Raw genomic sequence first — 17,033 nt, 5'->3', positions numbered from 1 at the left:
CGGGCGGCGGCGGGTATTGCGGGGGTGCGCGCCGCGTGGACCGACGGATTGCGGGGTTTCGGCGGAGCTCAGCGCCCGCAGCCGGTGCGACTCCAAGCGCGGAGTGAGCGACGTCAGTGGCGGGAGTCCCTGGGGTGTCGGCGTGGCCGGCCGCAGGAGCTAAAGTGGCGGCGGCCAGAGCAAGCGGGGCGGTATGCGAGACGGGGTGGAGCGATGGACGGATACGAGCGCCGCGTGGGGCGAGACGGGGGCTGAGCTCGAGGAGTCGGTCATGGGCGAGATGTTGCGTTGGGGACGTGGGAGAAGCGGCGGTCGCCCTGCAAGTTTAAGTGGTAGAATGAGGAGGCGCGCAGCCCCAGGGTACTCGCGATCACGTGTTTCCCGATCGACAGGTATGATGGATCCACGGGAAAATCAGGGTTTCAAATTGCGCGCGGTTGCGGCGCATTGCACTGCGCGGCCGCGCGGTGCTCGCGGGGGAGTCGAACCCGCCATTCTTTGCGCGGGATCACGCAAACTGGAATGCCATTGGTGGGCAAACATCGGCCCACAGGCAGTAAAACGCCGGCGGGGTGGCGGATCGCTCGCGGGATGGCTGGGGCGCCAAATGGGCGCTCCCTCGCTGCGCTGTGGATCGCCCGCCGCCCGCCGTCACCGCCTGCGGCAACGCGGGCCCTGTCTCGGTTACGTCCCCATCGCAATCGGTCACACGCTCTGTTCGCAGCACGACGAAGCCCGTTCAAAACGGGCAGTGAGAAAGCGCCGGCCACCAACGTGACATTGGCTGCGCCATTTCGCACTGGCGCAGCCAATGTCGGCTAGCGAATGACATCGCAACTAGCCGACGCCCGCTCCCCGAGGACCATTGGCATAGCCGACGTTGGGCGGTCGATCAACGTTAACCATCCAAGCTCGTCAGCCAAGATCAGCCAGGGCATAGAAGTCAACTCAATATTATTTTATTGATCACTACTACTGTACAGAACAGCGCTAGCTACTCATAATGTACCGTAGAAAAGTGCGAGCTACCGTCTGCCCAGTGGGTGCGCGCAGCAGGCTCTCTCCCGCTCGTCCTGTTCGTACTCGGTGGCCTGGCTCCTCCTCGGGCTAGGATGCGGCACACTCATCCTTCACGGGCGTATGCGCGTCGAGCTGGGGTATGCCCGGCTGTTGCTCGGCAGGCCATTGCACGCCGCGCCGGATGCCTGGTGGACTGTTGCTTGTCGCAGTGCTGCTCGTTGAGCTGCGCTGTACCGAGCATTATGTACGGCGAACTGGCCCGCGTCGTACCCGTGCGCGTCGGTTCGTGATCCGTATCTGTTAGGCGGCCAATTCTTCGATGCCAGTGGGTCCGTGCGCGGTATGGGTTTGCACCAACGGGCTTGTGTCGTCGGCTGGTCGCGCGCCGTCAGATTTCGCATGCACTCACACTCCGTCTTCGTCGATATCTCGTACTTCGGGCCGTACACCTCGTCCCAGTGCTGCAAGTCGATGTGGCGCGGCGTCCGTGGGATGAGGAGCAGGAATTCCACGTAGAACACCGAGTCAGAGACCGTGCGGCAAAGGCGGGGGAGGAGCGGCTTGCCGCGGTTCGCCGCAGAGAGTGCACGCCAAACGAGGTAGGTGACGAGCGAGCGGTTAAGGCAGTTGGTGGAGAGGATACGCCGCGCGAGGTGCTGGAACCGAGCGAACCGGTAGGGCCGTCTTCGTCGGGCTCGTCTCTGTCCAGTCGTCCTGGTGGACAATCACTTGCCGGGGTTGGCAATGGGGTCGGGATGGACAGCGGTGCACTCACCTGACATGCTGACCCTGCGGCCGCAACCCACGGATGCGCGGGTGAGCAGGAGATGAGGCAAGCGTGACTTGGTATGTGGTGAATGAGTGAGCGAGCGCGAGAGGGCAGAACTTGGGGGTGAGAGCGGCGCGCGGGTGGGCAAGCGAATGAGTGAGAGGATGGGCTGGATGCGCGAGCTGGTGGACAAGTAGGCACCACGACTCGGAGCTTTAAGCTCGTCAATGCGCGTAGCAACAGAAGTCGTTATATAGTTGGTACAGAACAGAGGACTCACATTTGGTTTTCGTCTCTCTGCTTAGCCCTCGCCCATCGCTCTTGCTCCTCATTCTTGTGACTTCTCCGTCTGGACTCGTTTTGCGCTTGATCCCGTCGTGTTCGAGCTGTGGAACGGTACGAGTGCCTCAAGCGCGTCGCGACAGTGTTCCAATGCGCGTGCCGTCCGTTACGGAGTGGCCCATCTGCGTGTACTACAGTCATCGACGGCTCCTTGAGACACCCCGGTCCTTGAGACAGCGGGCTTCAGTGCGTGCTCAGTGAAGCCTGCTAGCCTAGAAAAATGACAACAATTTGCTTACCGTTGTCATGTACCTACTGAGACCGTGTTTGCGATGGTGCGAGCGCTGGTCGCTGCACGGTATGTCGAAGAACATGGAAAACCACATTTCATGAATTTCATTACCCGATTTAGCAAGTACCATTACATAATCATACCGGCCCATAATCCCTACTATGCGGAACGGCGCGAAAGTGGGGGTTAAACACAAAGGAAGTTTCCTTTGTACTGTCAGTGATCATTCCAATGGTTTGTAAGGATATTTCACTTGAGGAAAGAGTCTGGAAGAGCCATCTGCACTGATGAGCACTTGGGATAGTTACCATTTTAGGCAGGTGTCTCAAGGACCGGGCAAGGTCTTGATAAGAAAAATCGCGACTGATCTCCTTAGTGTGCAACGCTCGCTCTATGGATAAGGATACAATTTTTTTGTAGGATGCCTTGGACATGCCTGATTGTGCGTACACTGTCCGATCTCGAAGAGTACGCGGTGTTCCGATGCAAGACGCCAAACGCGATTTGGGCGTCTCAAGGAGCCGTCGATGACTGTATATGTGTAACCTGCAAGGCGACGGAAAGCCGTTGATTCCCCTTCCAGCCTTGAACGACGAACCCTCGTCTCGGTACGAAGTTGGCAGCTCTCGCGCGGTGCTATTTGCTAACCCTGAGCCCCAACAGGCACGGCACTCATCGTTGCGGCGCTCGTCTCGTCCTACGTTTGGGTCCGCTTGGCAGCCTTTTCGTTCGTCGCAAGCGCAACGGTAGAGTCTGTCGAGAGGCGCATTCAGCGAGGCGGGAAGGTTATTGGAAAGGCGGTGCGAAGTGTCCGATCGGAAGGGGCGCCGCCTCATAAGGCGGCTGCGGGCGTCGCGGCGGAGCCCACCGCGGGCGAACTGATTGCTGTCGTTCGATGGAGCCCAGACCAAGCACAGCGTACACTGGGATCTCAATATTATACAACATTGACTAGTTGAACACAGTATACGAAGACGATCAGCATGGGCCCATGCTCTCCCAATACTCGTAATAGGCGGGCATGCCGGCGACGTTGTCCCTAGGCTCCCAAGTCGTCTCATCCCACTTCACCTCATAAGTATAAATGAATTCAGAGCCCCGCCTGACCATCCGGTGGCCGATTATGCGCTCAACGTCATAGAAGGACGATCGGCCGGCGTCCATCAGGGGACCCTGGTTCGGAACTGGCGGGCCATCGTCAAAATCGTCAGACTGACAAAGGTACGGACCTGCCAGAATCAGCACAGGCCAGGCTGAAGTGCTGAGGGTACTTACCGGCTTCAAGATTCTCATTGAAACAGAGCCCTTCGAAATACCCACCGCTGCGGAGCTTGCCCTGGATACGAGGCGGGTGAGAGGCGGTGATAAGTCGACTGCGCGCGACTTACCAGTACCTGCTTCGGCTTTCGAGGGCGAAGCGATGCGCGCCGTTCAGAAGCGCGCTGAGCTGCGTCGGGATCAAATGCCAATCGCGGCCTTTGCGGCACCCGAAGCGGGTTTGCGAGCACCGAAGATCCAGTGCGAGCAGCCGCCGCTTGCCGGGCTCGCGGACTCAACAGAGCTCGATCGAGCATCGCAGGTATCTGTATAGGTGCGTGCGCCGAAGGAAAAGGTGGCGATGCCGGACGGGAGGGAAGCGAGTCAAAGACCGGCGAGCGGGGAGGGGGAAGCGGGCAAAGATCGGCGAGCGAGGGGGAAGCGGAGCATAAAGCGGCGAGCGAGGAGGGGAAGCGGGCAAAAAGAGGTGACGAGGGGGGAGAGGTGACTGGGGGGGGGAAGCGGGCAAAAAGCGGCGACTGGGGGGGGAAGCGGGGCAAAAAGCGGCGAGCGAGGAGGGGAAGCGGAGCAAAAAGCGGCGAGCGGGGGGGGAAGCGGGCAAAAAGCGGCGACGAGGGGGGAAGCGGGGCAAAAAGCGGCGACTGAGGGGGAGCGGGGCAAAGATCGGCGAGCGGGGGTGCGGGTGCGGGGAAGGCGGGGCAAAGACCGGCGAAGGAGGATAAGCCGGCCGGCCAGGAACACGCGCCGGTGAAGCCGGGAGAGCCCTAGAAACAGGTGGAGGAGGCCTTGCCGGGAGGGGGGAAAGAATGGGTGCGGGAGGCCCCAGGGGAGGCACCAGCAGGTCGCAATAGGGGGGGGCGGAATGGCCATGCCAGCCGAGTGACGTGGGAAGGGGGGAGGTGCCAGAACTGGAGCGGGTGGACCGCGGAGAGGAGGAATGCCTGTGTCTTCGTTGCCGCCGAGATGCCTCGCCGGCCGTCGAGCTCCTCCAACCATCACCTCTATGAGGGCAATTGTCACCGAGTGAGTGTCCCACCGAGCCGAGTTACTCACCGTAGCTGCCACGGCGCCTCTTGTGGGGAGTTCGATCAGGACCCATATTGCCTATGGGCTGCGCAAGACTGACGCCGGTTAGCGATGAGTCGCTCAATTATGGCATCCACGGAGCTTACACATACCTGTGGTATGGAATGGGCGAATGGCGACCGCCGCGGGGCAAGCGGGAATTGGCGACGGTCAGGTCGGAAGCCACACAGATTCGCGACGCGCGGGCGCTGATGCGGGTGAAACACGCGTGGGAAGCAATCACGTGAATTTGATGCGCTGTCAAACATGCCTGAAGATTCCGCGGCTTACATAGCCGTTGACTCAATTGCGCCCCTCCGCCTCTACACGCCACACAACGCTCGACGGCGTCTCACAGTTGACGGCATGTCGAAGCCCGCCATCTCGGAAGACACGGCTAAGGTCGTGAAGGACAGCACCGGCTTTCCGCCGATAACGGAGGAACAAGTACTCCTCCTTTCCGCCTACGTACATGCAGCGATTGAGGCACCGGAGGCAGAGCGTCCGGCCGCGCAGCAAGCGTTGTGCACTCTTATGGTGAATCCCACGAGACTCATCCTCGAGTAGGTTACTCATTCTTCGCAGAAGAAACATTGGTATGGCATCGTGCAGGCGGCTAATGCAGGCAGTTTGAAGATGCCCCCTTTGTTGGCTTCCGCTCTGTACCTTTTACTATTGAAAACAGAATTTAATCTTGACATTAGGGCGGATTTCTGCCCCCTCCGACGCAGATACCTGAAAAGTATATTGTGGCTATGGACATTGAACGCTATGCGGCGCGTGCGCACGAATGGTGGAAGCCAAGTACGCCATCCCTTAGCGTCTTGATTCACTCGCTTACAAGCGCTTCAGAGACGGCCGTCGACCCGTCTCAACCAGCGCGGAGGGAGAAAGGCCCACTGCGGGACCCTCGGATGGTAAGGATTTGGTATTCATTACTCAGTCTTGCTAGAAACTTACAAGGGGCTGACTCCGCAGAGGTCGGCACCGCCACCAGTAAGAAGCGGACTCGGCCGATGGACTCAGCGCCGGTTGGCGAGGCGGCCGAGGGCGTGCAGGAGAAGAAGCGGAAGCGCATTAATGTTGTGAAGCCACCCGATGTCGTCAAGAGGGGGCAGGGGTTGGGGAAAGGCGGCAAGGCTGGGCTCAAGTCGAGGGCCCGCGTCGGCTCGGATGAAGAAGAGCCATTGGCAATGGCCGAGGGGATTCACGGCCGCCAGACAAATGCGGGGAAGGGGGCCGCGGATCGCAAGGAGGCCGGGCCCTCCACAGCGCTAATGGAGGTCGACCGAGAGGAAGAGGTGGCGCGCGCCGACGGCAACGGGGGTACGGCGCCTCCTGTAAAGGCGCCTGTGTCGGTGCAAGTCAACGCTTACGAACTGGCCGAATCAAAGGCGAGGGTTGGGGACTTGATTCATCCGGTGAGTTGCGCCGCTTTCGGTTCACCAGCGGACCCTGATGATTTAGCCCGTGGAATGCGACCGCTGCCTCCACTTGGGCAAAACGTGCCTCTACGTTGTTGGGGCGCACAAGAGGAAGCCGACCCACAAGGTCGTGATGGCTCGCTGCACGGGCTGTCAGACAGCTAAATCGGCCTGTTCGCTCGTCCCGCGCCACATGCACGACGGGCGTGTCTTCAAGAACAGCATCGCAGGGACGGCCGCCGCCGAATGGCGAATGTGGGTGGCCGACCGGAAGGCCCAGCGCCTACCATACCCGGACCTGCCGGTTTGGAATGGGATACAGGGGAAACCCGGTTCTTGGGTCGTCGACCTGGATACCTGGGACAATACGGATAAACGGGTCAGCGACAAGCTGATGGACTGGGTCGCCGTGCGTCGGTCCGCCTTAGCACGGGGCCAACTTATAGAGCCTCCCAAGCTGGACAGGAAAGGCGACACGGAGAGCGAGCCAGAGAGCGACGAGGAGGGTCACAAGGCCGAGCCAACTTCGAAGAAGCGGAGTGCCCGGAAGAAGGCGAAACTAGTCGGCCGAGGGATTTCGCCCGACAAGCCAATTGATCTCGACGAGGACGCCGATGTGATCAATTTGATCGAAACGCCCGCGGACGAAACGGGTGGCGAAGGCGTCGTGCCTGTTCCCGAGGCGGTGAGTTTGCCCCAACATCTTTTTGAACCAGTCCTCATGCCTCTCCGTAGCCGAAGCGCCCACCATCCCACGCCGCTGGGAAGAGACCGGCGTCTTCTCCGGAAGCAGCTCAGGCGCACCAAGAGGACGACGTCATCTCGATCTCAGATGGTGACGAGCAGACTGACGCGTTCGCCGGGCTGATTAGAATGTCGCCCGTGCCATCATCTCCAAGCGCAGCCCACGCGGGCCCTCCCTGTCTGTGCCCCAGACGTCGGCCACGCCGTCGGTTCCCTCCCTGTCTGTGCCCCAGACGTCGGCTACGCCGTCGGTTCCCTCCCTGTCTGTGCCCCAGACGTCGGCCACGCCGTCGGTTCCCTCCCTGTCTGTGCCCCAGATCGGCCACGCCGTCGGTTCCCGCACCATTGAGTTTACAGGCAAGGCAGGAGGCGGAGGGTTACATCCGGTTCCTGGCGACGCAGGGTGTAGCTACGCCGCAGGCCTCATTCAATCCTGCCGACGCGTGGGCGAGTATCATCCTCTTCCTCAAGTATGAGAGCGAGAGGCACGCAGTGCTGCAGGCGAGGGTCGAAGAGGTGGCCAATGGCCCAGCGCCGAGCACTGGTCCCACGTGGTCTGAGGTGGACAAGATACGCGACGAGTTGGCTCTCACAACGGGGGATATGGGGCAGCAAGTCAACCAGCTTCGCGAGGAAGTCAACCAGCTTCACGCGGAGAAGGCGCAGCTGGAGGGCGTCATTGCTGACATTTCAGCCGACATTGCGACGATGAGGAGTGGAGTCGAGCAGGCGTGCACACTGCGCAGCGACATAGACCTTGTCAAGGGGGGACACTCCAGGCGATGGATTTGACTCTGGAACGCGTTCGAGAGATCGAAATCAAAATTCGCGACGACATTAATCGCGTGGTCAGAGTGCCCTCGGCTCCGCTGAGCCCTCTGACTCCAGTGCGCCTCCTAACATCACCACCGTCCCCCACCGCTTCCGAGGGCGCGGAATCCGTTATTTTCGCCCCTCTTCCAGACTCGATCCCCCGTCCAGCTGACGAGAACAAAGCCCACGACACGCTCTCCCTCCCGCACCGGGCTCGCTACTTCCGCCGTTGCCAGAAGTTGACGAGCCAGTCGAAGACGCAGCCCCCACATATAAGAGGGCGCTGCCGGCAAGCCGGATCTCAGCAGGCGCAGCGCCTGGCTGGAATAGGCCCACGGGCTGGGCCATGAGATCCCCCGCCGCCGTCGCCTATTTGTCGGGTTCGGCGTCTCTCCCAGAGAGACCGCGCACACTTTCCCCCGTATCTCTGAGTGTTGAGCAACCCGACGTTGCAAACGGCCGTACGCGCACGGCATCTACCTCCTCAGCAGCGCGGGCCACCGCTCAGGAACAAACGGAGCTCGACGCGTTGTGGAGGCGCGGAAAGCCGCGAGGTCATCCAATCGCCCCTCTACTCGGTGGTCCGACGTATAACGCTCAGGGCTCAGGAAGGAAGCGCCCCCGAACCGGCGAGATCGACGAAGAGAGCGACCAGCTGGCCTCCGAGTCCGAGAGCAAGACGGCGCCCGATAATCAGGCTGGGGAGGAATTGATGGACCAGGGGGAATAATGCCCAGCCTTTTCAGCAGCATCTATATCATGTATTTTTAACTTACGCTAGCACTGAGATTGCTTATCGCACGATCTGGATGAACTCATGGTTATATATGTCAAGAACACGTACGCGCTGCCAAGAAGGCGCACTGGGATGCGTGGCTCGAAGAGGCCGACGCGAAGTCGATCTGGACCGTGGGGAAGTACATACGCTCAGGCTCGAACGATGGCAGCAAAAGCAGAGTGCCACCGCTGCACCGCCAGGGCAGTGCTCGACTGGAGCGCGAGAACGAGGCGAAAAGCCGCGTCCTCTACGAGACGTTCTTCCCACAACCCCCACCAGACCTCGAGCTCCCAGACCCGGACGCTGAACACTACCCTCCCCCGGCCTTCAAATTCGCACATGTCTCGGACCATCAGATCCACGCTGCCTGCCACCGCCTCAAGGAGTTCAAGACACCCAACGAGGTTTACAAACGGTGCGCAGATCTATTAGTCCCCTTTCTCGGCTGCCTCTTTCGCGCTACGTTCGACCTGCACTACTAACCAGAGGAGTGGAAAATATCCACAACAGTCGTGCTACGCAAACCTGGGAAAAGCGACTACTCGGTTGCGAAATCCTACAGGCCTATAGCTCTCATGAGCTGTATGGCCAAGATCCTGGCTTGAAGCGGCGCCGAGAACAGACACCACAACACTCCCATTCTCATCTCACCCCACTCGACTATACACACCCCCGCCGGCGCCCATTGCGTAACTCGCGAATTGCCGCAAGACAGTGACGCCGGGTGTCCAATATCGCCGACGCTGCCTACTGTTCCGTTTCGACCACAGGTTCAGTGGGTGTGACATGTGACAGATGAACTAGGGGCCCGAATTCAGAACCCTCTGTGACCAGTGGCGGGTCGCCCCCACCATTTTAGGTCGGTACGTCCCGGAGTACCCATCTGTGACATGTGACAAGAGAACTAAATGTCTATTTCAGAAGGCTTGTGAGACGTGACTGAACCCTTGGTCGAAACGGGACAGTATCCCGCGGTGGGTTCCAAGTGGGTTCGACAACCATCTAGGCATAGGCGCCGGCATGGGCCGCCCAGGCTGCCGCGCTTCGGCGCCGATCACGGGCGGAATCGTGCTGATCTGATCAGCGGCCACTACCCGGCGCTAAAGTTGGGCCGTTGGCGTTGTTCGACTTCTGTTTTCGATTCACTCCTACTTCCTCTTCCCTGACGCTGCCGCGGCCCAGAATGAAGAACCTCACAGGTAAGTCTCCGTCTCGGTGAATGTCACGGGCTAACACCGCACGCCTTCAGCGTTCGAACTTGTACAGACAGCGTCTGGCGTTCTTCACGCACAGACGATGTTGGCTATACGGAAAATCCATAAGGCGCGCAATGGCTACGGCCTTGAGATGCCGTCCGAAATCGAGAACAACAAGCCAGATCGCTTGTCTGCATCTTTGACGGCTGAACTTGCCTTCGCTGCGAGGTTACTGGCGCATGCTATGTGCGACGGCTGTACGCGATCAACTGAACCTAGCTGTTTTGGAGATGCTCACGCAGTAGACGCAGATGTGTGCACCGAAATAGATGCTGTCAGGTATTGCGATCGGCTCAAGGCGGTTCACGACCACCCAGAAGGAGACGACAAGATTTTGCTTCGATATGGAGGATCGAATGGCCGCAAGAATGAGGCAGCGAGCCTTCCTTGCACGTTTTCCGACAAATTCGGGAAAATCATCCTCTGGTACCTGCCCGGCATTCTGCTGCCTTCTCGCCAGGTCTGCGAAGTGACGCCCTCCTCTTTCCCACCACTGATATTCGATGCAGAGGAAAATCGTGGACGCATTAGACGGCGTGCCTCGTCAGCTCCAGGAGAACGAACAGAAATCCAGCGAGACGCCCCGCAGTTGGCCCACACAGGAAGGACTCTTCCGCCAGTCGCCCGAGGGATCCCCCGGGAACGCCCACTTTCGCGCCCGCCTGGTATTACTCGCCGAACCCGGTGCGCGTGTGCGCCGCCTCTCAGCGCTGGCTTGGCTACTGACTTTGGCGCAGATCGGTGACGTGCCCCCGAGACCATCGACCACTCTCACGGGAAGGAACTGGAACTCTGGCCAGCGATTTCTTGACAACATGGCAGAGACTAATGCGCTCATCGCGGCGATCATCTCTGTCATTCACCCGGAACAGTACCAGCTCGGGATGGCCTGTCGTTCTCGCGCTGGGGAGGAGGAGGGCCTTCAAGAGGTCATCTCCCACTGGGCGTCGTGCTTCACCGGGTTGGCGGTTGTCCGCAATCGGGTATGTCCAGAGCACTTTGACAACGGCAGCCCTTACGGCTCTTACGACGTCGTGGCGACATTGGGCCGGTACAGTGGCGGCCGCTTCAACCTTCCGAATGGCCCTATTGACCTCGCACAGACCCCCGGGACTATCACCGCCTGTTCCACGCGCATGGTTCGGCGTGAGGTTGATGACGCCAAGGGCCGTCACCTCTATTGCTCATGGTTCGTGGAGGAAGATGTATTTTCGTGGGCTGAGATACCGCAGATCGATTGGTCCACCATAAGGGATGTTTTACACGGACTTCATATCGTCGACTAGCTGGCAACAGTCTCGTTTGTTTGTTTGATTTGTTTCTTCCCTTCATTGTCGCTGAGGACGAAGCCCCATGTAACCATCCTTATCTTAAGAGAGGACGCGGTGTCTCCACTGCGTCGACATCTCGGCTTCGTGATTGCATGCATGGCCCCGAACTCCGCATCCACAGCAGCCCCACTGTGTACCGTCCGTACACGTGACTTCGCCACTTTGTCTAATATCCTACTCATTCTCCTCTTCCCTATGGTTCGTCACCTTGCTGTCCATATGCCCGCCTCTCCGCCCTTACCTATATGCCTCTTCGCCTTACATTTGACCTATAAGTATGCTCGCCCTTGTCTTGTACTTAACGGTAGACGAGGTCACACGTGACCTGAGCTGTAATAGCGTAGTCTGCTGATATTTCTCGTTTCTCGTTTCCGCGGCTACGACCCCAAGCAGCAGTCTTTCAACCAGAAGCTCGGTTGGGACGCCGGACCGGTATACAAGCGCTCAGACTGACCGCACTACTGGACTCTCGTTGCTGCTGCCGACACCCTCAACATGTCCGGCGCCACTGACCCATACGAGCTCTATGAGCATATGCACCCGTCCGAGCTTGGCACCAGTATCGGTAGTGGCATGGGTGGCAGGGAAAGTTTGCGCAGGAGGCAGATAATGGGCGCGAACGCATTCCACGGCAGCATCGGAGATGGTGAGCTCGTGTTTGGTTAGGAAGCCGTGTAGATCTTTGTATCGTTCGTCGGAATTCGAGATCGTCTTGAAAAGAGCACGCGACTCTTGGTTCAGCTTGCAGATCATCTTGTGCAGTGGCCAGGCAGCCTTTTGGCACTGCTTGTCCTGCAGAGTCCACGGGCAACGTATCAGCTATAAGCACGACAAGCACCACTAGAGGCATGTAGACATGAGACGAAACGCACACAATACTTCTCCATCTTACACGCAGCACATCTTCTCAACACCACACCCTCTCCCGCGGGTTTCGAGCAATACATGCATCGCCGACTAAGAGGCGGGCTAGGGGCATCGGATCCGCGGTTTGAATATGGATGGTTCTGCGCGTGATGAGGTGCAGTTTGCTCAGCAGTCGTTCTGGACAGGATATCCATCGAAGTACACGCTCGGTCAATGCAAGTGTTGGATGTGCGTTACTTTGCGAGAGAGGTAGCGACGGATGAGTAGTAGGATGGTCTACCGTCAGATCTCAGATCTCAGATCTCATCCGTCCTCCTCGGGCGCTAACGATATGCACAGGCCTCGGTACTTACGCGATAGTACAACTTAGCAGTCGAAACCTCACGATGGCGCACAACAACCTCTCTAGCTGTTTGTTGCGCGTTCTTTCTCACATCTGCTGGCCCTTCTACGGTTTCTACGTATAACGCACTGGCACAACGTTTGCCGTTCAAGTTCAGCGTTCACTGAACCACGGCACTGGCAGTACAGCGTCGAGTCTCCTACTGTCCCAGATCAAGGTGATTGTTGCGTCTGCCAGTGATTTTTTGAGAGTACCGACGTGCTCATGCAACTAGCATGGCATTCAATAGAGCATATAGGAGGGTAGCATCAAATGACCCGCAACTTGGTTAGATCATGAGTGACTGCCTCGGCCACGCCTCACCCTCGTTCCAGACTGACACTGTCCTGTATCGACTTGATGGGAGTGAGACGGCGGTTCTTCGATCCAAACAGGTGTCTACCGGCCGCGAGATGTGCGGTAAGTGCAGTGTTTGTTCAGCGGTAGTTGTACTCGACTTGACAAAATGTGGATCACTGCACATCGGCAGGTGCTGCGGAAAGGGCATCTGGCATTGATCTAAATCACATCAAGTCATTTGGTAATGACCATCGTGCCTCAACGTGCCTTCCACCCTCAGATGCAGCCATATACGTCGTCTTCTTTGGGGCCTCAGGATTACATGGCACCAGAGTTCAGTCGCGTCTGACCCAGACGACTCGGTAGGACAATCCTCTCGCGAGACGCTGATTCTGAACGACACAGTATTACAACCGCCACATCGATCAAACATGTACTTTGATGACTACAACCGCAGTTAGCGTAGGATGCCGCATCTCAAGTTCCCATCAGGGCGGTGCATGATATCAGAATTCAGCCGCGCCCCCGAGCAGCCCCGAGCGTGTCCCCGCAGGATGGATCCTAGTCTCGAACCCGCCTCTCACGGACACCCTAAAAGGGAACCCGTCCGTGAGAGTCTGGACGAGAACGAGCGCCCTAGGGGGACCTTTGCGTCTCGCGACTCGCGGCGGGCGCTTCACTCACTCGCGCGTCGCGTCTCTCGCCTTTGAGGCTCGCGCGAGCGTACAATCTCGACCTTGGCTACATATCTTCCACTAGACTGCAATAAATCATGCCGTTATCCTATCTTACTCGATCTGTGCGAAATACCGGCTATCTGACACTCGTTGACGACTCGGATGAGCCCGAAGCATTGAGCTCTATTGCACCGAGTTCGTCACCACCAGTGGAGGCGATTGAGGTCGATGACCTGCCGCCGGAGCCTTTCGGTACACTGCCGGACTTCCCAGAGGATGACGAAGGAGACCTGAGCTATGTACCAAGCCATGGTCTTCCTGCGCGGCGCCGCAGTGACGAGGAGAAGGCGTTCGCAGTACTGAAATTCATGCGGGAGAACCTCTCCCGCTTTTCACTTCGTACATTCCTCATGACGCTGTTCTCCTCGAACTCCGGAGGTATCAAGAACTATGTGAATACATGGAAGGGCAATGGTGGAATCCCGGAGCTGCTGGAAGTGCTCTGGTCGATGTCTGGACTGCGGGACGAGGACGTATGCAGCTGGGTCGCAGAGAGAGCAGCGAAGATATGTGCACGGGAGGCAGGCTGGCTCACAGACAGAGCTGCGGAAGGACCGCATACTGTGTATGCTGAACGACTTCGCTCGCCAGCGACAACCGTGTCTGTCGCACAGCTGAAGTCCTTCCGAATCGAGGACCTCACGGCAGCGTATTCCAAGACTATGCCTCGGACTCGGATGATCATGAAGGCAATCATCAACAAGGAGAACACAGCGAGGGATAGCGAAAGCCGGAATCCAGACGATGTGCGTGTGTTTCGGGCCTAGCTGTTTAGACCTGTGCTTACAGAGTATTGCATATAGGGGTGCACATTGGCGACATCGATACTGTTGAATCTGCGTAGCCAGAAGTCCAACGTACATCAGGTCATCAATAGCATGATCCTATGGGATAACCGTGCACCGAAGCGCCTCGTCCAGATGCTGAATCGCTTCGGTGTCTCTGTGTCTTATGATCACCTATGTACCTCTATCCTGGTGCTCTCGGCGAACGCACTTCGCATCGCACGCAAGATCGCCAACGACCCCCGAAATATGATCATGCTGCCATACGACAATTTCAACTGGGTCTCCGGTGTGTGGGAGACATCAGTTCTCCACGGTGCTGTACAGCATGACCAGGTATCCGCGATGGTCATCAGCCTCACCCTTCCTGAAAGTGGGACCGCACATCGCCTCGCAAGTGTTGAGCGTTTCGAAGCATGCCGTGGGACTCGTCACCGGCTGCCTGCACAGACAGCCTTGCAGGACATTGTGCCGAGTGAAGCAGACCATACTGCCTTCCGTGACGCAGCTATCAGCCATGTCATGATGATTCTGGTGGACGAGGTTGCGGGATTTGCGGGTTTCCGTGCAAGTGTTCCAGGGCTTGTTGACCCCGATGCGATTCCCGTACGCAAGACCGATCGCCATTACCTACCGACGTTCGACCAAGAGCAAGGGTCGACACGCGGCAACATGGCCGTGTTGAAACACTATTTCATCGATGTACTGCAGATCCCTAAAGCAGTCTTCGAAGATACAATGTTCTTCGTTCTTGGGGACCGGCTCACAACTGCACGCGATCGGGCAGCGCAGGACCAAAGAGGAGTCGATCGCTCCGATTTCAGGGCGGACCACCTCTCAAGCCTCGCTATGACGAGTGGGCTTATGCATGTATGCTTCAACTTCATCCAGGCATGTGCCAAAAACCTTTGGGGCGGAGCAAACAGGGACACAACGAGCCTTCAGACACTCCGTGATTTGCTCCGAAACCGGAGCGAGATCAATATCCAGAAATTCGACTTCTATGCATGGCTGCGTTTCTTGGATTGTGTCCTACGAGCACTCGTGATTTCCGCTGCAGTCTCAACCCTCGCGCTCAAGGACACGACAGAGCTCTCCTCGCAGAGACCAACAGCAGCCGAATTCCGGACCATGTGCGAGACGATCGTCGATACATATGTCATGTCTTCACCAGATCGTCTTGAGGCCGACGGAATCAAGTCGGTCAAGGGAAACACGACCTCGGGCCATGCTGCACTCACAATGTTTGATCTCATGACACTACGAGAGATGCGTCATGCTATCAAGCACGGACATCCGACTCGGATCCTACGGATCCTCAAATTCTGGACACCCATGTTCTATGCAGGGCGAAGCTACAATTATGCCCACGAATGCATGGAATTACTGCACAACCTGATACATGACTGGCCAGAGGATACCGCCAAAGTCCTCTTAGCCAGCATGCTCGTCAATACAACTGGTGAGCCTGATGGCTTTCTCGAGGCAGATCTGGACGTCGAACACCTCAATTTACGCATCAAGAACCGCGCGCATGGCACGAATGCCACACCCGAGATGCTCTGCAAAGTCACACCATCACTTGGTCACGTAAGGGACTTGACAGATCGTGTGTACAAGGAGACAGGTGTGCGCGACGTGAATGAACACCATGCCAAGGTGCAGCAACATACCGACATCCGGCTCCTTGCGAATCACCTTGTCACGTCGCACGCACTGTCATTCGCTCTCGACCAGGTGTCTGAGCATGCCATCACCGATCTCTTTCGAACTGGCCTTCATCAACTGGCCGGCCCACATGGCGGCCATGCGAAGCACCTTCTCCGACACCGTCTTCGACTCCGTTCTCGTCATGCAGATGAATCACATGGGGACACGCACCCGGAGAACTCTGTCGAAGACATCACAGAGGCGGAAAATGAACTGGCAAATGCCGAAGATACATTGGACGGAGCCGAAGTCATGTTGCACACTCACAGCGACAATGGTCCGATTAACGGCTTCGAACACGCGCAGGAGAACGAACTCGTGGATCTGATAAGAGCAGGAGAGAATGGATTGAGGTCAGGTAGTCCATACAATGATTATGAAGCGTAGGGAACGGCAGACCGTCACGGTCTGCGGGTGACTACACTAGCTCGAGCTTTCGTAGCACCGGCTGATTGTCCGTCACTCTAGTGTCCTGCGAATTTCGACTTAGTCCTGAATGTATCATCAATAAAAAGGTCATGCTCACCATCATGTTTCGTCATGGGCCTGTCCCAGTATCACCCACTGCACGAAGAGCTGCCTGGATAGCGTCGAAGAGCGGCTCCGCCAAATCATCCCAGTGGATGATATGTGTCAACGGGTACAGGTCGTCAACTCGCCGAATAGCACCTGCATGGTCGGCGACGGCCTCGAGATCCTTGTCCGAGATGAGCGATTTTGGGCCGTACAATGGCCAGCGGGAGCGCCATCGCTCGCGCCACTCGTTGTCCCGCCAATCCTGCAGACGTGCGAGCACCGTCTGCTTCGCATTTGTGGACATTTGGCGCTCCGCGCGCCGCGACTCGTCTTCTGCGGGATTGACCATCACGAACTCGAACTCGCGCGGAGGGATGAGCTGGGGGTAGCAATTGGAGCAGCAGAGACGACGTGGTACTAGATGGGCACTATCAGATGGGCGTGGGGGGTTCTCGAGGTAATGATCAAAGACGGAGTCGCAGCAGCGCTCTGTCTGGACCAACTCGATTATCCCAGGGTCCTCATGGCCAGGCTTCTGCGGACTCAATTTGCCTCCGCGCTCGAACTTCTTCTCTGCAATGAAATAGCCTACTGCAGTCATGCCGGGGCTTCTCGCACCACGCCCACGGCGCTGGTCCGCTTTTGCCATAGTGAGACCACTGCAGAGGTACTGGATGACTCGCT

At 57.9% G+C, this 17,033-nt stretch overlaps 3 protein-coding genes across 3 annotated transcripts; 1 reads left to right on the top strand and 2 right to left on the bottom strand.

Moving 5' to 3' along the window:
* Nucleotides 1–939: 939 nt before the first annotated feature.
* B0H18DRAFT_1006515 (uncharacterized protein) lies at nt 940–2,265 on the bottom strand. Its single transcript, XM_048028660.1, has 3 exons — nt 2,070–2,265; nt 1,796–1,862; nt 940–1,734 (listed from the first exon to the last, which is right to left on the bottom strand). The coding sequence occupies exons 1-3, from the start codon at nt 2,119–2,121 to the stop codon at nt 1,131–1,133; spliced, it is 723 nt and encodes a 240-aa protein (XP_047893739.1). The 5' UTR covers nt 2,122–2,265; the 3' UTR covers nt 940–1,130.
* A 982-nt stretch (nt 2,266–3,247) lies between these two features.
* B0H18DRAFT_345452 (uncharacterized protein) lies at nt 3,248–3,786 on the bottom strand. Its single transcript, XM_048037681.1, has one exon. It carries the CDS (start codon nt 3,654–3,656, stop codon nt 3,342–3,344), a length of 315 nt encoding a protein of 104 aa, XP_047893738.1. The 5' UTR covers nt 3,657–3,786; the 3' UTR covers nt 3,248–3,341.
* Nucleotides 3,787–13,154: 9,368 nt separating this feature from the next.
* Nucleotides 13,155–16,220, top strand: B0H18DRAFT_933180 (uncharacterized protein; the record flags this gene model as incomplete). The annotated part of the gene is made up of 2 exons (XM_048041750.1): nt 13,155–14,084; nt 14,142–16,220. The coding sequence occupies exons 1-2, from the start codon at nt 13,374–13,376 to the stop codon at nt 16,218–16,220; spliced, it is 2,790 nt and encodes a 929-aa protein (XP_047893737.1). The 5' UTR covers nt 13,155–13,373.
* Between the last annotated feature and the right edge of the window lie 813 nt (nt 16,221–17,033).

This window comes from Fomitopsis serialis (genome assembly GCF_022376445.1).
Source record: "Fomitopsis serialis strain Sig1Antser10 chromosome Unknown B0H18scaffold_31, whole genome shotgun sequence".
Classification (NCBI taxonomy): domain Eukaryota; kingdom Fungi; phylum Basidiomycota; class Agaricomycetes; order Polyporales; family Fomitopsidaceae; genus Fomitopsis; species Fomitopsis serialis.
This window is presented reverse-complemented; position numbering and strand designations above follow the sequence as displayed.

Coding starts and splice junctions, on each gene's coding strand:
- B0H18DRAFT_345452 (XM_048037681.1), bottom strand. CDS start 3,656: ATGAGAATCTTGAAGCCGGTAAGTACCCTCAGCACTTCAGCCTGGCCT.
- B0H18DRAFT_1006515 (XM_048028660.1), bottom strand. CDS start 2,121: ATGAGGAGCAAGAGCGATGGGCGAGGGCTAAGCAGAGAGACGAAAACC. Junction 1,863..2,069: donor CAGAGAGACGAAAACCAAAT/GTGAGTCCTCTG, acceptor CCACATACCAAG/TCACGCTTGCCTCATCTCCT. Junction 1,735..1,795: donor CCGCAGGGTCAGCATGTCAG/GTGAGTGCACCG, acceptor ATTGTCCACCAG/GACGACTGGACAGAGACGAG.